The sequence below is a fragment of the Cottoperca gobio genome, chromosome 20 (genome assembly GCF_900634415.1).
Source record: "Cottoperca gobio chromosome 20, fCotGob3.1, whole genome shotgun sequence".
In the NCBI taxonomy this organism is placed as follows: domain Eukaryota; kingdom Metazoa; phylum Chordata; class Actinopteri; order Perciformes; family Bovichtidae; genus Cottoperca; species Cottoperca gobio.
Genome location: NC_041374.1, coordinates 8,318,126 through 8,337,430, shown reverse-complemented (window position 1 = coordinate 8,337,430; position 19,305 = coordinate 8,318,126). Strand labels below are relative to the sequence as shown.

The following is a 19,305-nucleotide window of genomic DNA, read 5'->3' as shown; positions in this document are numbered from 1 at the left end:
TGTCTGTAAGAGCCACTGCTGGGTCAGCACGAGCCCCAGCTGTCCGGCTGACGTCCGGCACTAAACAACCACCATATAGGCCGAAAAGCATGCTGGTATATGAAGTATTACAGTTAGTGTCATCCAAATTAACTGAATGAAAATATGAACACATTAGTATTATCAGAAGAGTCCCGCGGGGCTCAGAGTCTCGCAGTTACTCATCTCAGTGTTACATGCAGGTAGACGCGGAGCTGAACGCACGTGAGACCCGTGGAAGAAACTACAAGTCCCGATATGGCTCATGTGAAATACATTCACCCCCACATATGCTGCATTCAGGTTACCTTCTCGTCGTTGGGTTTTACAGTGTTATACAGAATAGTGGTCGCATATTTGTGTCTGGTGAAAAATATGTCACTTCTCCTTTTATATGATTTCAATAAAGTATTAATAAAAAAGTTAAAAATACCAGCGAGGATGACGTTTTTATTTGTGGTTGTTTCTATATAATTACATTTATTAAGTCATAGACGTGATCGTCATAGTCTGCATGGGTTAAATCCTTGCTGCTTTTTAAAATAATTTTAATTTTAAAGAACATTAATATCACACATAAAGAATGGGACAATGACAACAATTCTGACAATGTAATCATCGCATACAACATATGTAATTGAAATCAAAATCAAATATCAAATAAAATTACAGGGGACTTTCGAACAAGCAATCAATGAAGAATACAAACATTTATTTAATGATATTTAACGAGGCACATCCTGGGAAATAACTATATGTAACAAACAAAATATCTTCAAAGGTTTTCAGTAGTTTTATAGTAGTAGTTTTTATTTCATTTCATTAAATACATTAAATAAATAGAAGTAGGCTTTCTGTTTTTCCTCTTATGCTTTCCAGTTTGAATTACTGTATTAATTACAGAGAACATATGTGATAGATTTTCCATAAATAAAATAAGACATGAGGATTCTACGTCTTGCAATACGTAGTGAGCATTCGTACAATATTGACATATACAAGTGCAAGAAAATAGCGTTTCCTTTCACACTGGAATGGCGCTCCGAACTCTGGATTGTACCATTTCCGACAGCCCGTGAAGGCAGCATGTGCCCAGCAGCAGTCGCCGCATCGCAGCCTTCATTCACTGAGCGGCCGCTCAGTGCAGAACAACAGGCTACCTCCTCCGTCCTGTGTGAGTATTACCTTCTCACAACTTGTATCAAATCTTTTCTGTCGCCGTTTTAGTCAAAGCCGACACTTTATTGTCGCTTATTTGCAGAAATGTCTCGTGTTGAGTTGGGGTTTTATTTCTTTTCAAAGTCATGACTGAGACGTTTGTGGACAGCGTGGTCTTTTGTTCTCTAGGTATATTTCTCGTTTTGACAAAGAGAATCTGGGTGTTATTTATCCCGCAGCCTCACTGATGGCTTATTCGTGTAGGTAATTTTTCTGTCATTTGGATATTATGTGGGATATATTTCTTGTTTCCTGCAAATTAGCGATATGAAGTGACCAGTTTAACCCAGGGTGGACATATTCCCACAATGTCAGAAGTGAAAGGGTTACATTTTGTATTTTATTAATGTGTCTACTTTGGAAGTAGCATTTTTTATATTTGTTAATTCATGTTTTTATCTTTTTTTCTAGGATGCTGCACAGCTATGGGACAAAAGAAACAAAAAGCCCAAATGAATGAAGCTATCTAACAAAGAGCCATAAAATCCACTACATGGGAGGGGAACCTTGTAAAGACAGCTCCTTGTTGTTACCTGTATATGTTTTTTAAAATCTTATAAGCTATTTATTGTAAACAATTCACTCCTTAGACAATACGTGTTGAGTTCAGTTCTGATATCACTATTGGCTGAACATTTTGGCGCTTACGTTGTTGCAGAAGAGCTGCTGTAATGTGGAATAAAAGATGCTCATAACTGAAGGGGTTCGGTCCCACTGGCAGGGTCTTCTCTCCTCATGTGGCACGAGTTACTGACCGACTCTTCGGCACCGCCAGCATCTCCAGCTGCACCATGACTTCATCGGACAACGATGAAACCGGGAGCGACCTGTCCGAGTCTCTGGAGATCCGTGAGCTCCAGGATCAGTACATGGAGCCGGAGACCTGCTTCAAGTCCAAAAGCTTGCCCATCCTGAACGGCCCCTGTCAGCCGGATGGAAAGCTTCGGCTGCTCGACACCATCCACACCTGCGTGGCCGTGGAGGAGAGTTGCGAGCTCCAGCTTAAAACCCCAGATTCCAGCCAGGCAGAGACCCCCTCCTCCAGGTCGGACTTCTCCCCCTCTGCCTCCAGCATGGTGGGGCTCAGCAGCTCTCTACCTGTGGATCGCCGCAGGGCCGGGGGTAAAAAACTTGGTTTCTCTCTCACCCACCTTATCTGCACCCCAGCCAGGAAGTATGTGCGCGCCATCCTGAGGGATTCCCGCTGCTTCCTATTCTGCATGTGCTACCTGACCTTCGTTCAGTCCCTGATGGTTTCAGGCTACCTGAGCAGCGTCATCACCACCATCGAGAAGCGTTACAGTCTGCGCAGCTCCGAGTCCGGCCTGCTGGTCAGCTGCTTCGACATCGGCAGCTTGCTGGTGGTGGTCTTCATCTCCTACTTTGGAGGCAGAGGTCAGAGGCCACGCTGGCTGGCTGTGGGTGGTGTGATCATCGCTGTAGGGGCGGCATTATTCTCCCTGCCCCACTTCATCTCACCTCCCTACCAGATCCAGGAGATGAACTCCTCAACGGGGCGTGAAGGCCTCTGTCAGAGCGGTAACAGCAGCGGGCGCGAGCTCGACCTGGCGTCCTGCCCTCGCGACCAGGAGGGAAACGAGCACAACCTGTATGTGACTCTGTTCATATGCGCCCAGATACTTGTGGGCATGGGGTCGACGCCAATCTACACGCTGGGGCCCACCTACCTGGACGACAACGTGAAGAAAGAAAATGCATCTCTCTACCTGGGTAAGACCATCCTTTTATATTCCAAGTCGTATTTTAATGACGATATCAGCATTAAAAAAAGAAAACAAAATGAAGAACAACCCAATTAAACACTAACGCTCAAGTTATTTCTTCAATGGAGTCCAGCGCAGTGTCTGCAAACGTCACGCAGAACACGGTGAAACATTTTAGCAGCGGCATTGGGTAACATTGGGTAAACACTGAGCTTAATCTGTAACTGCAACTGTGCAGAAAACCCGGGTTTAAACATAGTTTCCATAAAAAAATAATACATGTATCTTTATTGACATCTATCTTCAACCTTCCACCAAGTCTCATGAACATCGAGTCGTTGTTCTGCTGACATGTCAGATATCTCAGCTGACTTCATTGCCACTGTAAATTAATTTGATGTTTGATATATTTAGAAGACCGCTTTGAACTGGTTTGGTCCGGCTGATGTTTACCAGGAGGGTATGTGCATGTATGTATCCCCGCAGAGTTCAACAATACACCCACCCCCAAAGCCCTCTGTCCTTATGATTTTAATCTCCACGGCATGCAACCTCTGCACCGCGCTGAGGTAAATACAGAGACTTCAAAATCAACCTTGGGCCAGAAGCACATGAGAGGAGAGAAGCAAAACTAGGTTGCTGATGATTAATGGAACCGTACTGTGTGTGTGTGTGTGTGTGTGTGTGTGTGTGTGTGTGTGTGTGTGTGTGTGTGTCACCAGCAACATGCTCTCATGTTTAGCCAGATAAGACTAGTTTGTGTTGTGTTTAAGTGTTCGCAGATTGTCTGTTGTATTCCCAATCTATTGCACATTTCTTCTCAGGTATCCTGTAATTCAGAGCTATTCAACTTCATTAGCAAGTGGGCCGAATAGGAAAATCACTGGGGGTTTGTGGGCCACACAATACTTTGTCAATGAATCACTACAAATAACTCTTATTTACAGTAGTGTTAATAGTTACTAATACATGAAATGAACTAGTCACGTGCATCCCCTTTTTTCACTTTAATTGTATCACCATAATTCATTACAGAAAGCAACCAGTCCATTCAGAACCGTAGGAAAGCTTTGGCTACAAGGCTTCACACAAAAGTGCAACATGTTGCATCTTGAAAACCAAGGAGACATGAGTTATTTTCCCAACAGGTCCATGTTCACTAATGTAGAAAGAAAGATGAATATAATAAAACAGTATTCATCACATTAGCAGTAAGTAGCCCTGTTTATAATATCCTCAACCCTTCCAAGCATACATAAGGTGCTTTGAAAACAAGTCCATAGTCCATAAAATTAAATACTAAATGCAAATAGAACAGAGTAAAACAGTAGCATCAGACTCACAATAACATACATATCTTACACATTTTTACAATTTAACAGTAAGTAGGCTTATTTGAGTCATAAAGCAGATGTGTCTTTGCATTTACACTAAGAATGCATCACATGCTGAGTCAGGTGATGTACTCCTATAGAACTACAAACATATCACACTTCTGTCATGTTGAGCCTGTTTCAGTCAGTGAGAGAAATTACACTTTTGGGGGGGGTTTTATATTCAGAACTCAGTTTTCACATTGAACAGGTGCTTATTAAATTATATGTATCTTGTATATGTGCACGTTTCCGTGTTTGCTGCGTTACTTTGCGAGTTCACATTCTCTCCTCTGCTTTGCGGGGCTCAGTCAGTCAGACACAGCGGAGGAGAGGCGAGAACTAAAACAAAACAGGGATGCTATCGTGGCTCTCTTGTTCCGTGCAAAAGCGACCAAAAGCCACTTGACTCCGTTAAATGATGCTAATGGTCCCTGTACTTTCCTTCTCCGTTCCTCTGAGCCCACGGGACATCTGGCAGAAAACGAGCCGTGACTTGATGTGTAGTGTCGCTTCCCGTTGTATTCTTTCATCACGGAAATACATTTGTTGCACGATAAACACACCAGTTTTTTACTTGCTGGCAAAGTAAATCAATATCTGTCCGTCCATTCGCTCTGGAAGTGACGATTTTCAGAATCAACTCTAGCTTTCTTTGGCTTGGAGAGAGACATCTTGAAGCGTGTTGTTAGCGTGCCGAGCTAAAGTAAGGGAGTGACTTTCTGTGTGGCCCGCCAACCCAGCGTGCAGCGTGAGCTTGACTGAGCCGATGGCAGGTGCGTTTTTCCCGGACGCCGCTGCAGCTCGGCGTGGAATGGAAACACCTGCATTTTCGCCGCATTTGGTGTGAATCAGGCTTTAGTTTTATTTATATGACAGCTCGATTTGCAGGCAACTTCTTTCGGGCCAGAAAAAAGTTCAGAAGGGCCGTATCCGGCCCGCGGGCCGCTAATTGAATAGGCCTGCTGTAATTGATCTGGTGTGCTGAGGCTTCGCTGGCTTAAATGGTTTTGTCTCAGATTGATTGGCTGTAGATGCGTCACATATACTGTACGTGTCTACCACGTACTGTACGTGTCTCCCACTTACTGTACGTGTCTACCACGTACTGTACGTGTCTCCCACGTACTGTACGTGTCTCCCACTTACTATACGCTTCTCCCACGTACTGTACGCATCTCCCACGTACTGTACGCGTCTCCCACGTACTGTACGCAAGACTGCAGTTAGCGCCTGCTTTAGCGCCTTGAGATTGCTTTTAGCTTTGAAAGGCGCTTTATAAATACAAATTATTATTATTATTATTATTATTATTATTACGCGTCTCCCACGTACTGTACGCATCTCCCACATACTGTACGCGTCTCCCACGTACTGTACGCAAGACTGCAGTTAGCGCCTGCTTTAGCGCCTTGAGATTGCTTTTAGCTTTGAAAGGCGCTTTATAAATACAAATTATTATTATTATTATTACGCGTCTCCCACATACTGTACGTGTCTCCCACATACTGTACATTCATGATAGAAGATGTAATCCTGTGTGTTATTGGGATATGGGGCCTCTCAATCTGGTGCATCTCACATACACAGATGGTCACTGACCCACTGACCTGTGGGTGCAACTAAAGATTATTTCCATTAATGGTTTGATCTTTAAAATGTCAGAAAATAGTGACAAATGTCCATATTTGAGAAGCTGAAAACAGTATATTTCTGGGTGAACAAACCCTGAGACGGTTGCACAGCAGTGGCCACGGTGCTGCCGTCACCGGGCCTGGATCAAAACAACACAGCCTATGGAGTTTATTCTCTGTCGAGTCCTTTCGCTGCCCCTGAGATCCAGTATCGATCTGATCCCTGCGTCACAGGGAGCCAATGCAGCAAAACTATCGAACCAGGCAGGAAAACGAGGAGAAAACAACCCCAAACACAGACTGGCTGTGTCCTCACCTCGTCATCACAGTCTTTACAGATATGATGTTAATGGATGTTAAGTCTTCTTTTAATGGTCCCACAGCACACATTTAGACTCTTCATTGAAGCCATCCTAGTGTTAGGAGCAGATGTTACAGACAGGCAGGTGGACTGGTACCTCTCAAAGTACCACACTACAGACTTGGTCCATTCGGGGACTTGAACCCGACCCCCCCTCAGCCGAGTCCCTTCTGACTGAGCTGCTGCCGCTCCAGTGCAGCTCCAGTGACCTTGATGGTTTCTCTCCGAGGACTCCCAGAGGGATAATCTGCTTTGTTCCAGCAAAGCATTTGTTTGGTAAAACAGAGTCGTGTTCTGACATGTCGGAGGCAGCAGATAACGGGGGGAGGGGGGTAGAATAATGTCCTTGATTTGTATATGAGATACACACAATAACCATGGTAACTGAGCTTCAGTTCTGCTATTCAGGTGTTTTGAATACATTTTTATCTTTGACATTCTCGCAGGCTTGTTCTGGGATTTGGTGCATGAATCAAACGGAGATGAAGTCCAGCTGCTGTTTTAGTTTAGTCTTACTCTTTAGTCTTTACTTTTAGTCGTTACTGAGGTTTTTATTTTGTTTTATTTTGCTATTTGTTATTTATTTAGTCCTGTGTCAAATGTCCTCCTTTAGTCTTAAGATTATATTAATACTTTCAGTAAATCCAGTTATTGTTATACTTTCACACGAGTGAATGATGAAGAATGCAGCTTTGTTCCGCCGACATTAGTGATGACCCACCTGGCCCGTTATACGAGCCACTCGGCACCGCCCAACAACCACAATATAATCACCCGCCCGAACAGACCCGCAAACATTCAGCGTTATAGTCGCACAACTGTGAGGACTGAGGACAGAGACGGACTGAGCGGTGTGATGCTCGCTGTGTGTTTGAGAGCGTGATGGAGGGGGAGGGCAATAAAGAGATTTGGAGATTTTAAACTTTTTATTGTATGTTTATCGTTGGAGTCAGATCAACACTGCTATAGAAATCATAATACAGTATTTTATCCTCAATAGTGTTGGTCAAGTGTGACAGTGTTTTGACCTCAACCCCCCCCCTCTCCCATTCTCCCCCAAGAAGGGGAAAATGGAGCACTTCTAAAACTGTTCAAATCTAGGCTACCCATATCTCGAGGAGACTTCTCCCCGATATTACCTTGGGATGCCCCCCCACACACACACACCCATGAATGTAAACCCCATCTCAATTTACTCCGGCCCAGAGGGGAGGAGCGGCTCGCTTTTGTAGGACAATGCGCTTTACACTGAGGGTGCTTCTGCTGGAGGAAGAGAGAGCGTGTTTTATTTGTCAGGATGTGATCTTTGTGTGTTCCCTCTGAGCCGACACCCTAGTTCCCAGCGCCGGCCCCCGCATCACATCGCAATGTAACGGGCACATGTGAACTTTTTAATTTGGCGCTGTAGTTCTCTTTTTACTGGTTTTATAGTTCTCCCCTCAGAGAGCATAAAGACGAGGCCTGGCAGCTCGAGGGTGCACGTCGCTGCACATCTCTGCCTCTTCTCAGTCTTCTCTCTCTTTCTGCTCCGACAGGTTTACAGCATGCCATTCCTGTCGTTACTATGGTGAACGTTTGTCTTGGCTCTTCTCGGAGGAGCCGCTGCGTCTTGAATGCGAGGCTCATTGCATTAGATGAGGTTCTCAGTTACAACATGCAGTAAACTGTAAACTCATTTGAAACAAACGGCTTTTGTTCTTATGTTGTTGTCTTCCTCTAATATCTGACACCATCTTCATCTCGCCCACAGGTCTAAGTCATCAATAATTTACATTCTCCTAAATGAATTGTTGATCCTTTAAAAGCGGCTGTGACCTCCAGCTTTTTAACCCTTTCTTTCCATTGAAGACTTCTGATTTACAAGCTAATGATGCGAGGAAGCTGTTATTGATGTGGGGAGACCGGAGGGTTCAGCTCTGATTATACTGTTAATGTAACAGCACAGTCTTTCTTCTACAACCTTTCATTGTCTACACTTTGCAGCGTCTTTGAATGCAAATGCAAAGAGAGATGCAAATACATATGCAGGAGGTCAGACGGACGTCTGTGTAATGTCCGAGTGTGAACAGAATATTATCCGGAGAATATCACTGTGAGAGAGTGAGCGTGTTGATGCGGCTGGCGTGAAACCACAAGAAAACAAACATCCAAATGTGAAGAAGAAGAGTCACGTACTGGAGAGACGAGGAGATTCAGAAACTTCTGTCAGTGAGGGCCGACGCAAAAATAGGCGAGACGGCAGGCGGTGCATTTCCAGTTAGTGAGAACGCTCTTGACAATCTCCGGTCAGTGTGTGGACCTGTGTCTCCGGACTTTATCTGGAGTTCTCCACATACTGGTGTCCGTTATTGGTACTTGTGAATTATTAATGTTCTATTATATACTCATGAAAAACCAGCCGGACTTAGAGGGCTGTTTCTATACTGAAGAGGAGGAGCGGGGACACGCGCAGGGACGTCCTGAAGACGAGTCTGCTCTCTCTGACGCACACACACACATGCAGACACACACTTAGGGTGTGTTCTCTGATCTCACTCTGACAAATTTAGAAAGAACAGTTGCTCTCAGTCTCTCCTGAAGTGTGTGTGTGTGTGTGTGTGTGTGTGTGTCCAGTGGAGAAAGTATTCAGATCCTTTACTCAAGTAAAAGTATTTATACCACATTGTGAAAACACTCTACAAGTAAAAGTCCTGCATTCAAAACCGTGTGTGTGTGTGTGTGTGTGTGTGTGTGTGTGCCAGATTAGAGAGAATGAAACAGGAATGAACATGTAGTTCATTCCTCACTGTTTAGTTCTCTGTGAGGGTTATCAGTCCTGTCTCTCTCTCTCTCACTTTCATTAAACTGTGTGTCCTGTTCTGCCTAGTAGCAGCCAAAGCACATGCAGATTGGACACACACACACACACACACACACACACACACACAGACGTCCCCAGAGAATCTGCCCCTACAGGCTGACGGATCACATTTCAGGATCAGTTAGTGTACACTTTCAGCCCCGTCAGAGCTCACACAGAAAGAAGCCCGTTTCATCACTGTTCCCTTGGCTTACCCTCAAGGAGGTTTTACATGTCTCCCCCCTTTCACTTTCACTCAGCGTGGCCACACAGGCCCTCAGTGTTACTCAGCAGCAGCAGGCTGCCAGCTCTGACCACTACTACTACATGCCCCCCCCCTCAGCTCATGTGCTGTTGTCTCCAGAGATGGTGTGTGGGGGTCATCGCTCCGCCTCATTGGCCGGCGACTTCTGGCGGTTTTTCATTGTTTTGGCGCTGTGGGAAGGTTCCTGGGGAAATGCCACAAGAGGTTTCTGTGATCCAGGAACGCTGAGAAAGCTTTTGTTTTCAGCTATGTGGGAAATAAATGTTTATCTTGCTGCCCCTTTGTCCACGTCGTTCCATAGAATCCTCCTCCAGCTCCGGCTCCTGTTGGATCGGGTTAAAATGAAATGATACCCAAAGACTACTTTTGTATGAGCAGGTAAAATATCTCAACATTTGTTCTGATTGGTCTAAAGTCATGAAATCTGGAACTGACATACTGACTCTTTTCAAATATGTAGATTTGTGTATCATATTAAAGTAAATATCTAAGTCTTTGGCCAGATGTTCTACAGTAACTGTATAAAGCGCCAGCCGCAGACAATTTTTATTTAGAGGCCTCTTCTCTCCAGATGCTGAAAGCCTCTGTGTGTTTTCTGTGATTAAAGTAATCAGCAGTGTGAGGAGAAGCATGCCCGTTGTGTCCAGTCAGGGAAAGAGTTATTGTCAATAATTAGTTTCTCTTTAATGTTCTATAACCAACACGGGATTTTCAGCGTATGAAACTAAAAAAGACTCTTACATGACGTTACGTCATATGGACCTCCACACAGATCTGCCTGCTGGAGAAACACGTGAGGAAATTAAAGCATTTATTTGATAAAAGTGTGTTTCCATTCGTTGACATTTTGATGCACCGGGTGTCCTTTTTGCGTGGCCAAGTTTCTTGTCCCCATCTGACCTTCAGCTGTTCTGCTGTGCTGGCTGCACATAGCAGACTGACCCTTCTGTGTAGATCCTCCTGCAGGGACAGGGCCCACTCTCAGGGAGATGGATGGCACTAAACGTTTCTGACCCTGCTGCACACACACACACACACACACACACACACACACACACTCAGACACACAGACAGACGTGCTGAAAAATAAGACCAAGAAATGTAGCCTGACAGGCGTGCAGACCGGGGCAAATTTGTCTGTGCACATTCTTGTGTGTGTCGGTGCGGCTCTGCCAGGCTCTGTTATTCCACTAAATGTAGCGTTAAGCTGGTTGCTTATTATATAACTCCGGCTAATAGGCTAACAAGTAACCGCGATACACCTCATTGGAAAGACGCACAGGAATCGTCCACTGGTGTTAGCTGACTGGAGAAAAGTTTATTTAAAGTGCACAGCATAATACTTTATAAAACTTTATATCACTTTATAATGTGTTATAACACTTTATAATATGTTATAATACTTTATAATACTTTATAATACGTTATAATACTTTATAATATGTTAGAATACTTTATAACACTTTATAACACAATAATACTTTATAACACTTTATAATACTTTATAATACTTTATAATACTTTATAATACTTTATAATACTTTATAACACTTTATAATACTTTATAACACTTTATAATACTTTATAATACGTTATATGTTATAATACTTTATAATATGTTAATACTTTATAATACTTTATAATACTTTATAATACGTTATAATACTTTATAATACGTTATAATACTTTATAATACGTTATATGTTATAATACTTTATAATATGTTAATACTTTATAATACTTTATAATACGTTATAATACTTTATAACACTTTATAACACTTTATAATACGTTATAACACTTTATAATACGTTATAATACTTTATAACACTTTATAATACGTTATAATATGTTAATACTTTATAATACTTTATAATACTTTATAATACGTTATAATACTTTATAACACTTTATAATACTTTATAATACTTTATAATACTTTATAATACGTTATAATACTTTATAACACTTTATAATACTTTATAACACTTTATAATACTTTATAATACTTTATAATACTTTATAATACGTTATAATACTTTATAACACTTTATAAAAGCTGCTGCTTTCATGCTAATTTCTGTCAGACTTTTGTTCCTGTAGCTGTGTGTTTTACATTTTGGGGGCCTAGTTGTTGGTAGACCGTTGAGGGGTGAGAGCAGCTGTTTATAGCTGGCAGTGTGTGTGAGTGTGTGTGAGTGTGTGTGCACCTGCAGCTGGGGGTGGGTGAGGTTTGGGGCTTTGGGGGTTGAGTGAGCACAAGTGTTTGCAGGAGGTTTTGTGTTGGTTGTTCCTGTAGGCATGCAGTGGTATTTGAACATCTGTGTGTGTGTGTGTGTGGACTGCAGAGAAGTCTGACCCATCAACGTCGAGACTGACTTCATACACTTGTGTCAGTGTGTAGGAGGCAGCTGCAGAGCTGTTATGTTTGAGCTGCAAAAATGTCTTTAAATGCGTTTCCAGCCTTTTAAATATGAAGATTTTCTGTTTTATATCATATTAAAGTGAAGATCTTTTGGGATTTTGACTTTCCAAACAAATATTGAAAGACATCACTTGAACATTTTCACTATTTTATAGACCAAACTATTAATCTAGAAAATAATCGATAGTGAAATAATGTTTAGTCGCGGTCCCTCCATCTGCTGCGTGTTCTGCCACAGTAATTATCTTCACACAGTAATCAAAGTATTCCAGATTCATGCTTCAGATTCACATAAGCTCAGCTATTAATATGTTAATTTAGCCTTTTATCCTTCAAGATACCCGTGAATCCAATGTCCTCACTGTTTCCAGGGGAATGGAGCTCACACAGGAGGACACACATGGCTGTGTCATGTCTGTCAATGAGAGGCTGAAAGAAAAGCTGCAGGTGCAAGCTCGTGGCAAACTACCTGAGCCCCGAACTCACTGCTCCTCATGGACACACACACACACACACACACACACACACACACACACACACACACACACACACACTCAGTTCTTCAGTGTAATGTGGTTACACCCCCAGCCCAGATGCCCCATTCATGGCCCTTCGTCAGCTGAAGGATTATCTGCCACCCTCTCAATTGGTGTGTGTGTGTGTGTGTGTGTGTGTGTGTGGGCAGTAGGTGATGTAAGGATCCCTCATTGGCCGGATGATGTACAGTTTCGATCCAAATGAAGCAAGTATCTGCATAATAACTGTCTACATGTAGAGCCCACGTCTTCTCCCCACAGTCACTCAGTGTTCAGCATTTATAAACCTTGATTGTACCCTTTAATCTCAGACATCTGATGACTAATCCTAACATAGAATAGCAATTTGTTTTCTTACCAGCTCGAACTGAAAGTGGTGAAAAGACTCTGTAGCTGCATCATGTTCTGTACACGCAGTACACACAGCACACACTGACCTGAACGTGTCCATTGAGAGAAAATGCTTGAAAACTTCCCTTTTCAATCCTCCATTAGAAGCAATTAGTGGAAACAGAAAATGTGTATTTGTTCGTTATGTAAAAGGAAGGGTTCGACAAAGAACGATAGATTAGGAGTAAAATCCAAAGAAGATGATGGATTAGACCATTAGGTGCAAAATGATGCAGTCAATGTGGCAGAGTGTGAAGCTTCTGAGAAGTATTATGAAAGGGAGGCGGCACAAAGGGGTTGGCACATCTCCCTCAATAAGCCAGTTAAAGAGATGTGTGTTGGTTCATTCACCAAGTGAGATTGAGAGACGAGGATTCCTTCCTGTGGAAGTAGAATTTATTTATGACTGAAAATGAAATGTGAATCACCGCTCAGGCACATGAACAGTCTGCAGTATCGGGTGTTTATATAAATATAAATAACTGTGCTGTGCTGTCTGCTGCAGGCGGCATCAGGTTGGTCTTGCAGAAGACTTTGAGAACAAGTGTCCTCGTTGAGCTTTGATTCTAATGCTCGACAGCATATGCAGCAAACTATAAGTGACAAGGACATCAAGATGAGATGCCAGACTTGCATCAAATATAACGGCTCCAATACAAAAAACTAACAATTGGGACACAAACCAAATCGGTTTCATCCAACGTCGATCACAATAGTTAAAACGAACAAGCCCACACTGATTCCAAAAGCTTTCTCTAGACTGAGACTTGAAGTCTTTGTCCTCTGACTGTGATGGAGGTCACATGTTGTAATGCAGCACAGACGAGTGAGCAGCTGAGCACTGACCTGGTTCTCCTTCCGTCCTCGTGCTCCCAGTTGATATTTTGCTACTTTGCCATTTGGATTTCTTTGCATTCAGCCGTACTCCAGCCCTCGGCCCCTTAAGTGGATTTCTGGTAGAAATCAGCCACAGCACATTTGTGGTCTTTTGCTGTCAGTGCAGCTCCAGAAGCCTGACGGCAGCACCAGAATCAGCAGAAAACGCTCATTTGGTGTCTGTTAGGATCCGTGACCCCTCTGACGCACACAGAGGGTCCAGCAGCAAAGCTTTGCATGCTCGCAGGGCTGTCGTCCACCAAAGAACATCTACCTCTTCTTCTACCAAGGGTTTGGCCGCTCTGCACGTTATCTCCAGATGAACTGAATGATCTGTTTTGCCTCGTCGTTGCATCGTGGGCTCAGTGCTGCTGAGGATTGAGGTTTAAAGAAATACAAACTCCACAGGGTTTTGTTCCACGGAGAGCAGAAGTGGTGCAGAATAAACTGTCCAGAGGCCTCTCTGCTCTCCCACGTCCATGATCTTAGATAAACCGGAGAGTTGTTCCCAACGCTGTTCTCTCTCTGCTGCCACACACTTTTCTTTACAGACTGAATCCTGTTTAAACGGTTAATAATCTCCTTTTTTTTTGTAAATATTTGATTTAGTGAAGTGAGCTCGAGGATGGAAAGTACAGCAGCCTGCTTTAAAACTGTGTTACAGTCGACTGTTTTGGCTTTTCTTGGAAATATTTGTGCATTTCCATCTTTCAGTGAGGAGCTGTGGTACAAACTATAACAGAGAGGACACATTTCCTTTCAAAGGGCGTCACAAAGTCCCTCTCTGTCCAGTGGAGACAGTAGATTTATGAATTGGATCCTTGCCTGCCCTTATTGTGTGTCTCACCTCTCCGCCATCTATCACGCTCCGCGCTCTCACCACGTCGGGCTGAGAGACGAGAGCACTGGGTCAGTTTGCATTACAGAAGAATAGTATAAGCGGGGGAAGGGATGTGGAACTTAAGATTCTGATCGAGTCCTTTGCGGGCCTTGTGATCAGTCGTGTCTTTGCTTAAGGGGCTTATAACTGTAGCGCCCGGAGGTGCAGCGGATCAGACGCCTGATGGGTGGCCTGAGCGCAGAAATGCTTTGATGTTGGTACGGTTCTTAAAAGTCCTGCCGGCTGATAAAGTCTTTATCTGGTCTGCCTGGGACCAGTGATCATCCTGCAGACACCTTTGTAACCGCTTACCTCCCGCTGGCCGGCCTGCAGCAGAACCTTCATCGACTGCTACGTGAATAAGAACCTGTAATGTATGTACGAGAAGGTTAGATATTAAAATCTAGGGCGCGACCAATATGTTGTTTTCAGGGTGGATACAGATTATTAGTAATCAGGAGGCTGATGACTGAGTGTAAATGTCTTTAAGCATGTGTTTAATTAAATGCTGCAAAAGAGACATTTTACTGCACTTTTCGACCTATTGACCCCCCAGTGAGACGTCCAGTGAGACCCCCCAGTGAGACTGCATAACTCAGAGTCTTGGAAGATTACAATCTCCTTTCTTCCATGAATACATTTCCCCCCCTCACCCCAAGTTGAGAGTATTTTTTAATCACCCCTCTCTCTGATGTGTATTCTTCCTCATTCTGCCCTTTTGCACTTCGCTCTGCTGCACATACATGAACCAAAATAGCAGCACGATTGGAGACGCTGTGTACAGAACATGATGCAACATGAGAGGATCACCAGCAGCTTTCCACCGCAGATGGACTCAGAGGAAAAGGCACTTTGAAATATATAAGGTTGCATTCTGGTTGTGTTAGGGTGACATCTAGATAACGTGTGTGTGTGTGTGTGTGTGTGTGTGTGTGGTGCCACAGTCCCTGTGCATGCCCTCTGGGTAAATCTGTAAGGTTAGGACTTGTAAGAAGACACTGCTGTGTCAGCAAGTTGCCATGACAATGCCATCATTCCCCTATTTCATTGTCTTTTTCCTCCTCTTGTCTTTCGTGGGGGACGGGTCACATGACTGAATTGATCCCCGTCACACAGGGATGCATGGAGCGCCGTCCCTCTCTTTCAAACGGCTGCAGCTCCACAGCTTCAGGCGTCTCTACAGAAGCGTGCTGACGATCACATAAAGGAGAAGTCGTTACATAAAGCACAACAGCTCATTCAGGATTCTTTCTGTCACAGCAGCAGGTGTCGATTATTATCCCACCTCAGAGTGAACGTGTGACGCAACGTGAGGTAAATCAACACGGCTCTGTAGTAACGCTGAGAAGACGATGTGATTGTGTCTTTCAGAGATTGGACTCATTGAATATAAATCCAAGGTCGCTGTGCTGCTGCCTGCCATCCGTTCTCAGGCTTGTTTGGAGGCTGACTGAGCGTTGTGGGCTAATAGCCAGGTGGAGCGCTACATAATTCATTGAAACTAAGTTTACAGCAGAGAGCGGAGAGGGATTACAGAGCAGGCTCAGACCTCTGCAGTCTGTATTGCAGGAGAGCAGATCTGAGACTTCCTGCATGTAAACACAACCCGCACACTTTGTGCTCATTTTCATTGCAGCCGGCAGATGTTCCAAAAGTGCAGCCTGACACCGATGACTCTTTTGTCTCGACCTTTCAACCCCGCGCTGTTCTGACACGGCAGTGAATGTCCCGTCCTTCATTTTGTCCACGTAATGAAATCACATCATTAATCTGCGGTAATGAGTTCGGCCACCGGGGAGCTGCTTCATTATGTGCAGCGAGCTTTCTCATCAGGTCTGGGTGCTCTTCCTTCATCCTCCTCCGCTCTGGCTGCGTCGCAAGGGTGAGGGGTGAGAGAACAGAAGGTCATGGAGAGGGCGGGGGGGAGGGAGTGAGGAGACGCCATTTTATTGTTATGCCTGAAATTCCACTCACAGCCAAGGACGCTATGTAACCAGCTGGGTGCCGTGTTTCCCAGAATTCCTTGCATTTCTTGCATAAGTTGTGATCTTTCAGGGAAGGGAAGCTGCTGTTCAGTTGTGACATTAAAAATAAACTGATGTCACAGTGTAACATCTCAAAATGTGTAACAATAGATCTTTATGGTCCTTGTGTGGAGAACAATGTTCTGTTGGCTCTTCAGCAACAGGAACTAAATAAGTCAAAGTTTCAGATAAAAGTGAAAGCTAAATATGAACCAAGTGATAAAGAGATGGTGACAATGCTATGTTGGTGCCATTAAGCAGGATACATGGAGGTGTGTGCAGGTAACTGATCAATGTCAGTCACTATGAAGCCACAGGGACATTACAATTCAACAGCAAGTGAAAATGTATCGAGAATGTTTTATTAAATAATTGGGCAGAAACGCTTCTTAAATGCTGCTTTTCTGTTTTATATGAATGCAAATTAAATATCTTTTGAGTTTTGCACAAACAATCTGAAGAATGAAACATTTCACAGTTTTCTGAAGACAAAAGGAAAATGTATTGGATAAGAGAAGTTCATCAGTTGTAGCTTCAAAACATGGGAAAATATCAGAAACGCATTGAGATGCAACACAAAGGATGTGCAGTGAAGAAGTCCACCTGGGCCTTTACCTTCCTGTCATCACGCCTCTAACTCTGCTGACGTTCTTCTTCCTGTTTCGCCTTCATTCATTCATTCATTCATTCATTCATTCATTCATTCATTCATTCATTCAAGCTGTGAATGAGTCAGAGCAGCTGATGAATACAGAGTCGGGAGGAGACAACAGAGCTGATCCCTGAAGGTTACATATGAGAGGGATGTTGCTGAGCACAGCAGGATCAGTCACTCCTGTCTGCAGCCCGGCTCCTCTGCCTCTGGTTCTTTACGGCCCCCCCACCTCAGATATTATTCTCTTTCTTTACGTCACTTTTCTCTCCGTTTATTACTTTTTATCTCTTTCTTCATCCCAACATATTGCTTTTCTCTTTCCGGATTATTGTGGAGTAAATCTCCTCCTCTTCCCGCTGCTCCATCCATCACATACACTGGAGCTTAAACACTAAATTGGGGTCAATGATGCACCACCTTATCCCTCCTCCACTCCTAACCCTCGATGCACTCCCCCCCCCCGTCATGTGCATGTGTGTACTTAACACGCAGGGAGGGAGTGACCTTGGTTCACATTAGAGTCACTGAGTTGTAATTGATGCTTTAGTGACGACTTCTTTTCTCAGAATCATAAAATCATAACGATTTACCTTTTTGACTTTGGGAACATCCTGTATTTACAAAGAACATTATGTCGCTACATTTGAAAGTGAAATGCATCGATGCATCTGGATGTTCTCGTTGGAAGCCAAATATGTAATGAAATGTGATTAATTGCACAGCCCCACTTGTGTCATTGTTCCCCCCCCCCCCCCCCCCCCGGGCCTGTGCAATAAACATTAATATCTCGTCGCTGATATTGGATTTTGCTTGTAACATGTTGGAAGCTCCGTGACTTCTGCGATCCTCAATTTGTATCTTTTCATGCACGTCTAATGCAAAGTCAGCACAAAGTTCCAACAACAACATATTGAAAGTCAAGCTGATCGGTTAATATGCTGACTTTGCACAACATAAGAGTGAAAAGCCAATAACTGCAACAGAGAGCTGCTAATCCATTACCTCTGCGCGTGTAGGAAGCTCATGAAGCCTGTAATGTATTGTCCTTCACGGGCTGCTGCTAAAAGTCTGTTGCATAATTGAGTAAAGTGGCCTGTGGCGCGCCATGCCTTCTACATTGGCATGCACCCTCTGTGCCTTACCGACGTCTGCATGCGTGTGTGTGTGATGGAGCGCCGCTGCTGTGCCAGCATATTCCTCAATCCGAGGGCTGTGGCCTCCCTGGCCGCCCTTCAGCCCGGCCGCAGCCCTCCGATCCCTTCATCCCTGAATATCTCGGCTCGGTGTCAAGCGGACAGGGCAGGGCGCCGGGTCGGGAGCAGTTTATGAGCCCCCTCTATCCTTCAGTCGGGCAGAACACTGTTAACATGATGGATGGAGTGGCGAGACGGGCGCTTACACAATCACCCAAGGGGGATAAAATATGGCTGCCCGAGGAAGGGGATGATGGAGATTGGAGGGCGGGGGGGGCGCGCAACAGGAGAATGTAGTTTGTAGTTTGTCGCCATCTTGCCAGTTAAAATAAAAATGCTAAGTCTACTTGTGGCTATGAATTCAGAATCACAGAAACACTTTAACACACACACACACACACACACACACACACACACACACACACACACGTTCTGCCTCCTGGTTTAAAGCCACTAAATGTCTCCGACTCGTCTCTGCTGGATGTCCACAGGAGGTTTTTCCACTTGTCCAACTATGGTTATCTAACTTTAATGAGTTTTTCCCTTCCTGCGGCAAAGTGAGGGAGTGTGATTGGCTCACCTCAGTGAGGGTCTGAGAGCCCCCCAGGGTTAATGCTTCACCCCTGCTCGCTCTGAGCTCTGCTGGCGTGGGAGAGCTGCAGGCGAGCCCTCAGGTCAGAGCGAGACCTCTGCAGCTCCGGTCGCTTGTTACAGACGCTCAGAAGGCTGTGAGAAACGACCGGAGGGCCGCTGAGCGCTCCCACTGATGTCAGAGCAGGTGACGATGCATCATGGGTAATGAGCAGCTCCCACGGGTCTGATTCAAACAGTTAATGTGGCTCATTGAGAGCAGTCAGGAAGAAAGTGGAACAACTTACTGTGGAACAACGAGCT

At 44.2% G+C, this 19,305-nt stretch overlaps 1 protein-coding gene across 2 annotated transcripts in view; it reads left to right on the top strand.

Annotated features, from left to right (window-relative positions):
* The first annotated feature begins 1,131 nt into the window (after positions 1-1,131).
* The window catches only part of slco5a1 (solute carrier organic anion transporter family member 5A1), a 36,983-nt gene continuing 18,809 nt past the window's right edge, over positions 1,132-19,305 (top strand). Inside the window, exons 1-2 of one of the 2 annotated variants that reach the window (XM_029457928.1) lie at positions 1,132-1,192; positions 1,648-2,967. In XM_029457928.1, coding sequence (XP_029313788.1) covers positions 2,028-2,967 — 940 coding nt within the window. In that variant the 5' untranslated portion in view covers positions 1,132-1,192; positions 1,648-2,027. Of the gene's footprint in view, positions 1,193-1,647; positions 2,968-19,305 lie in introns of those variants that run through there. The other variant, XM_029457929.1, reaches the window with a different exon arrangement.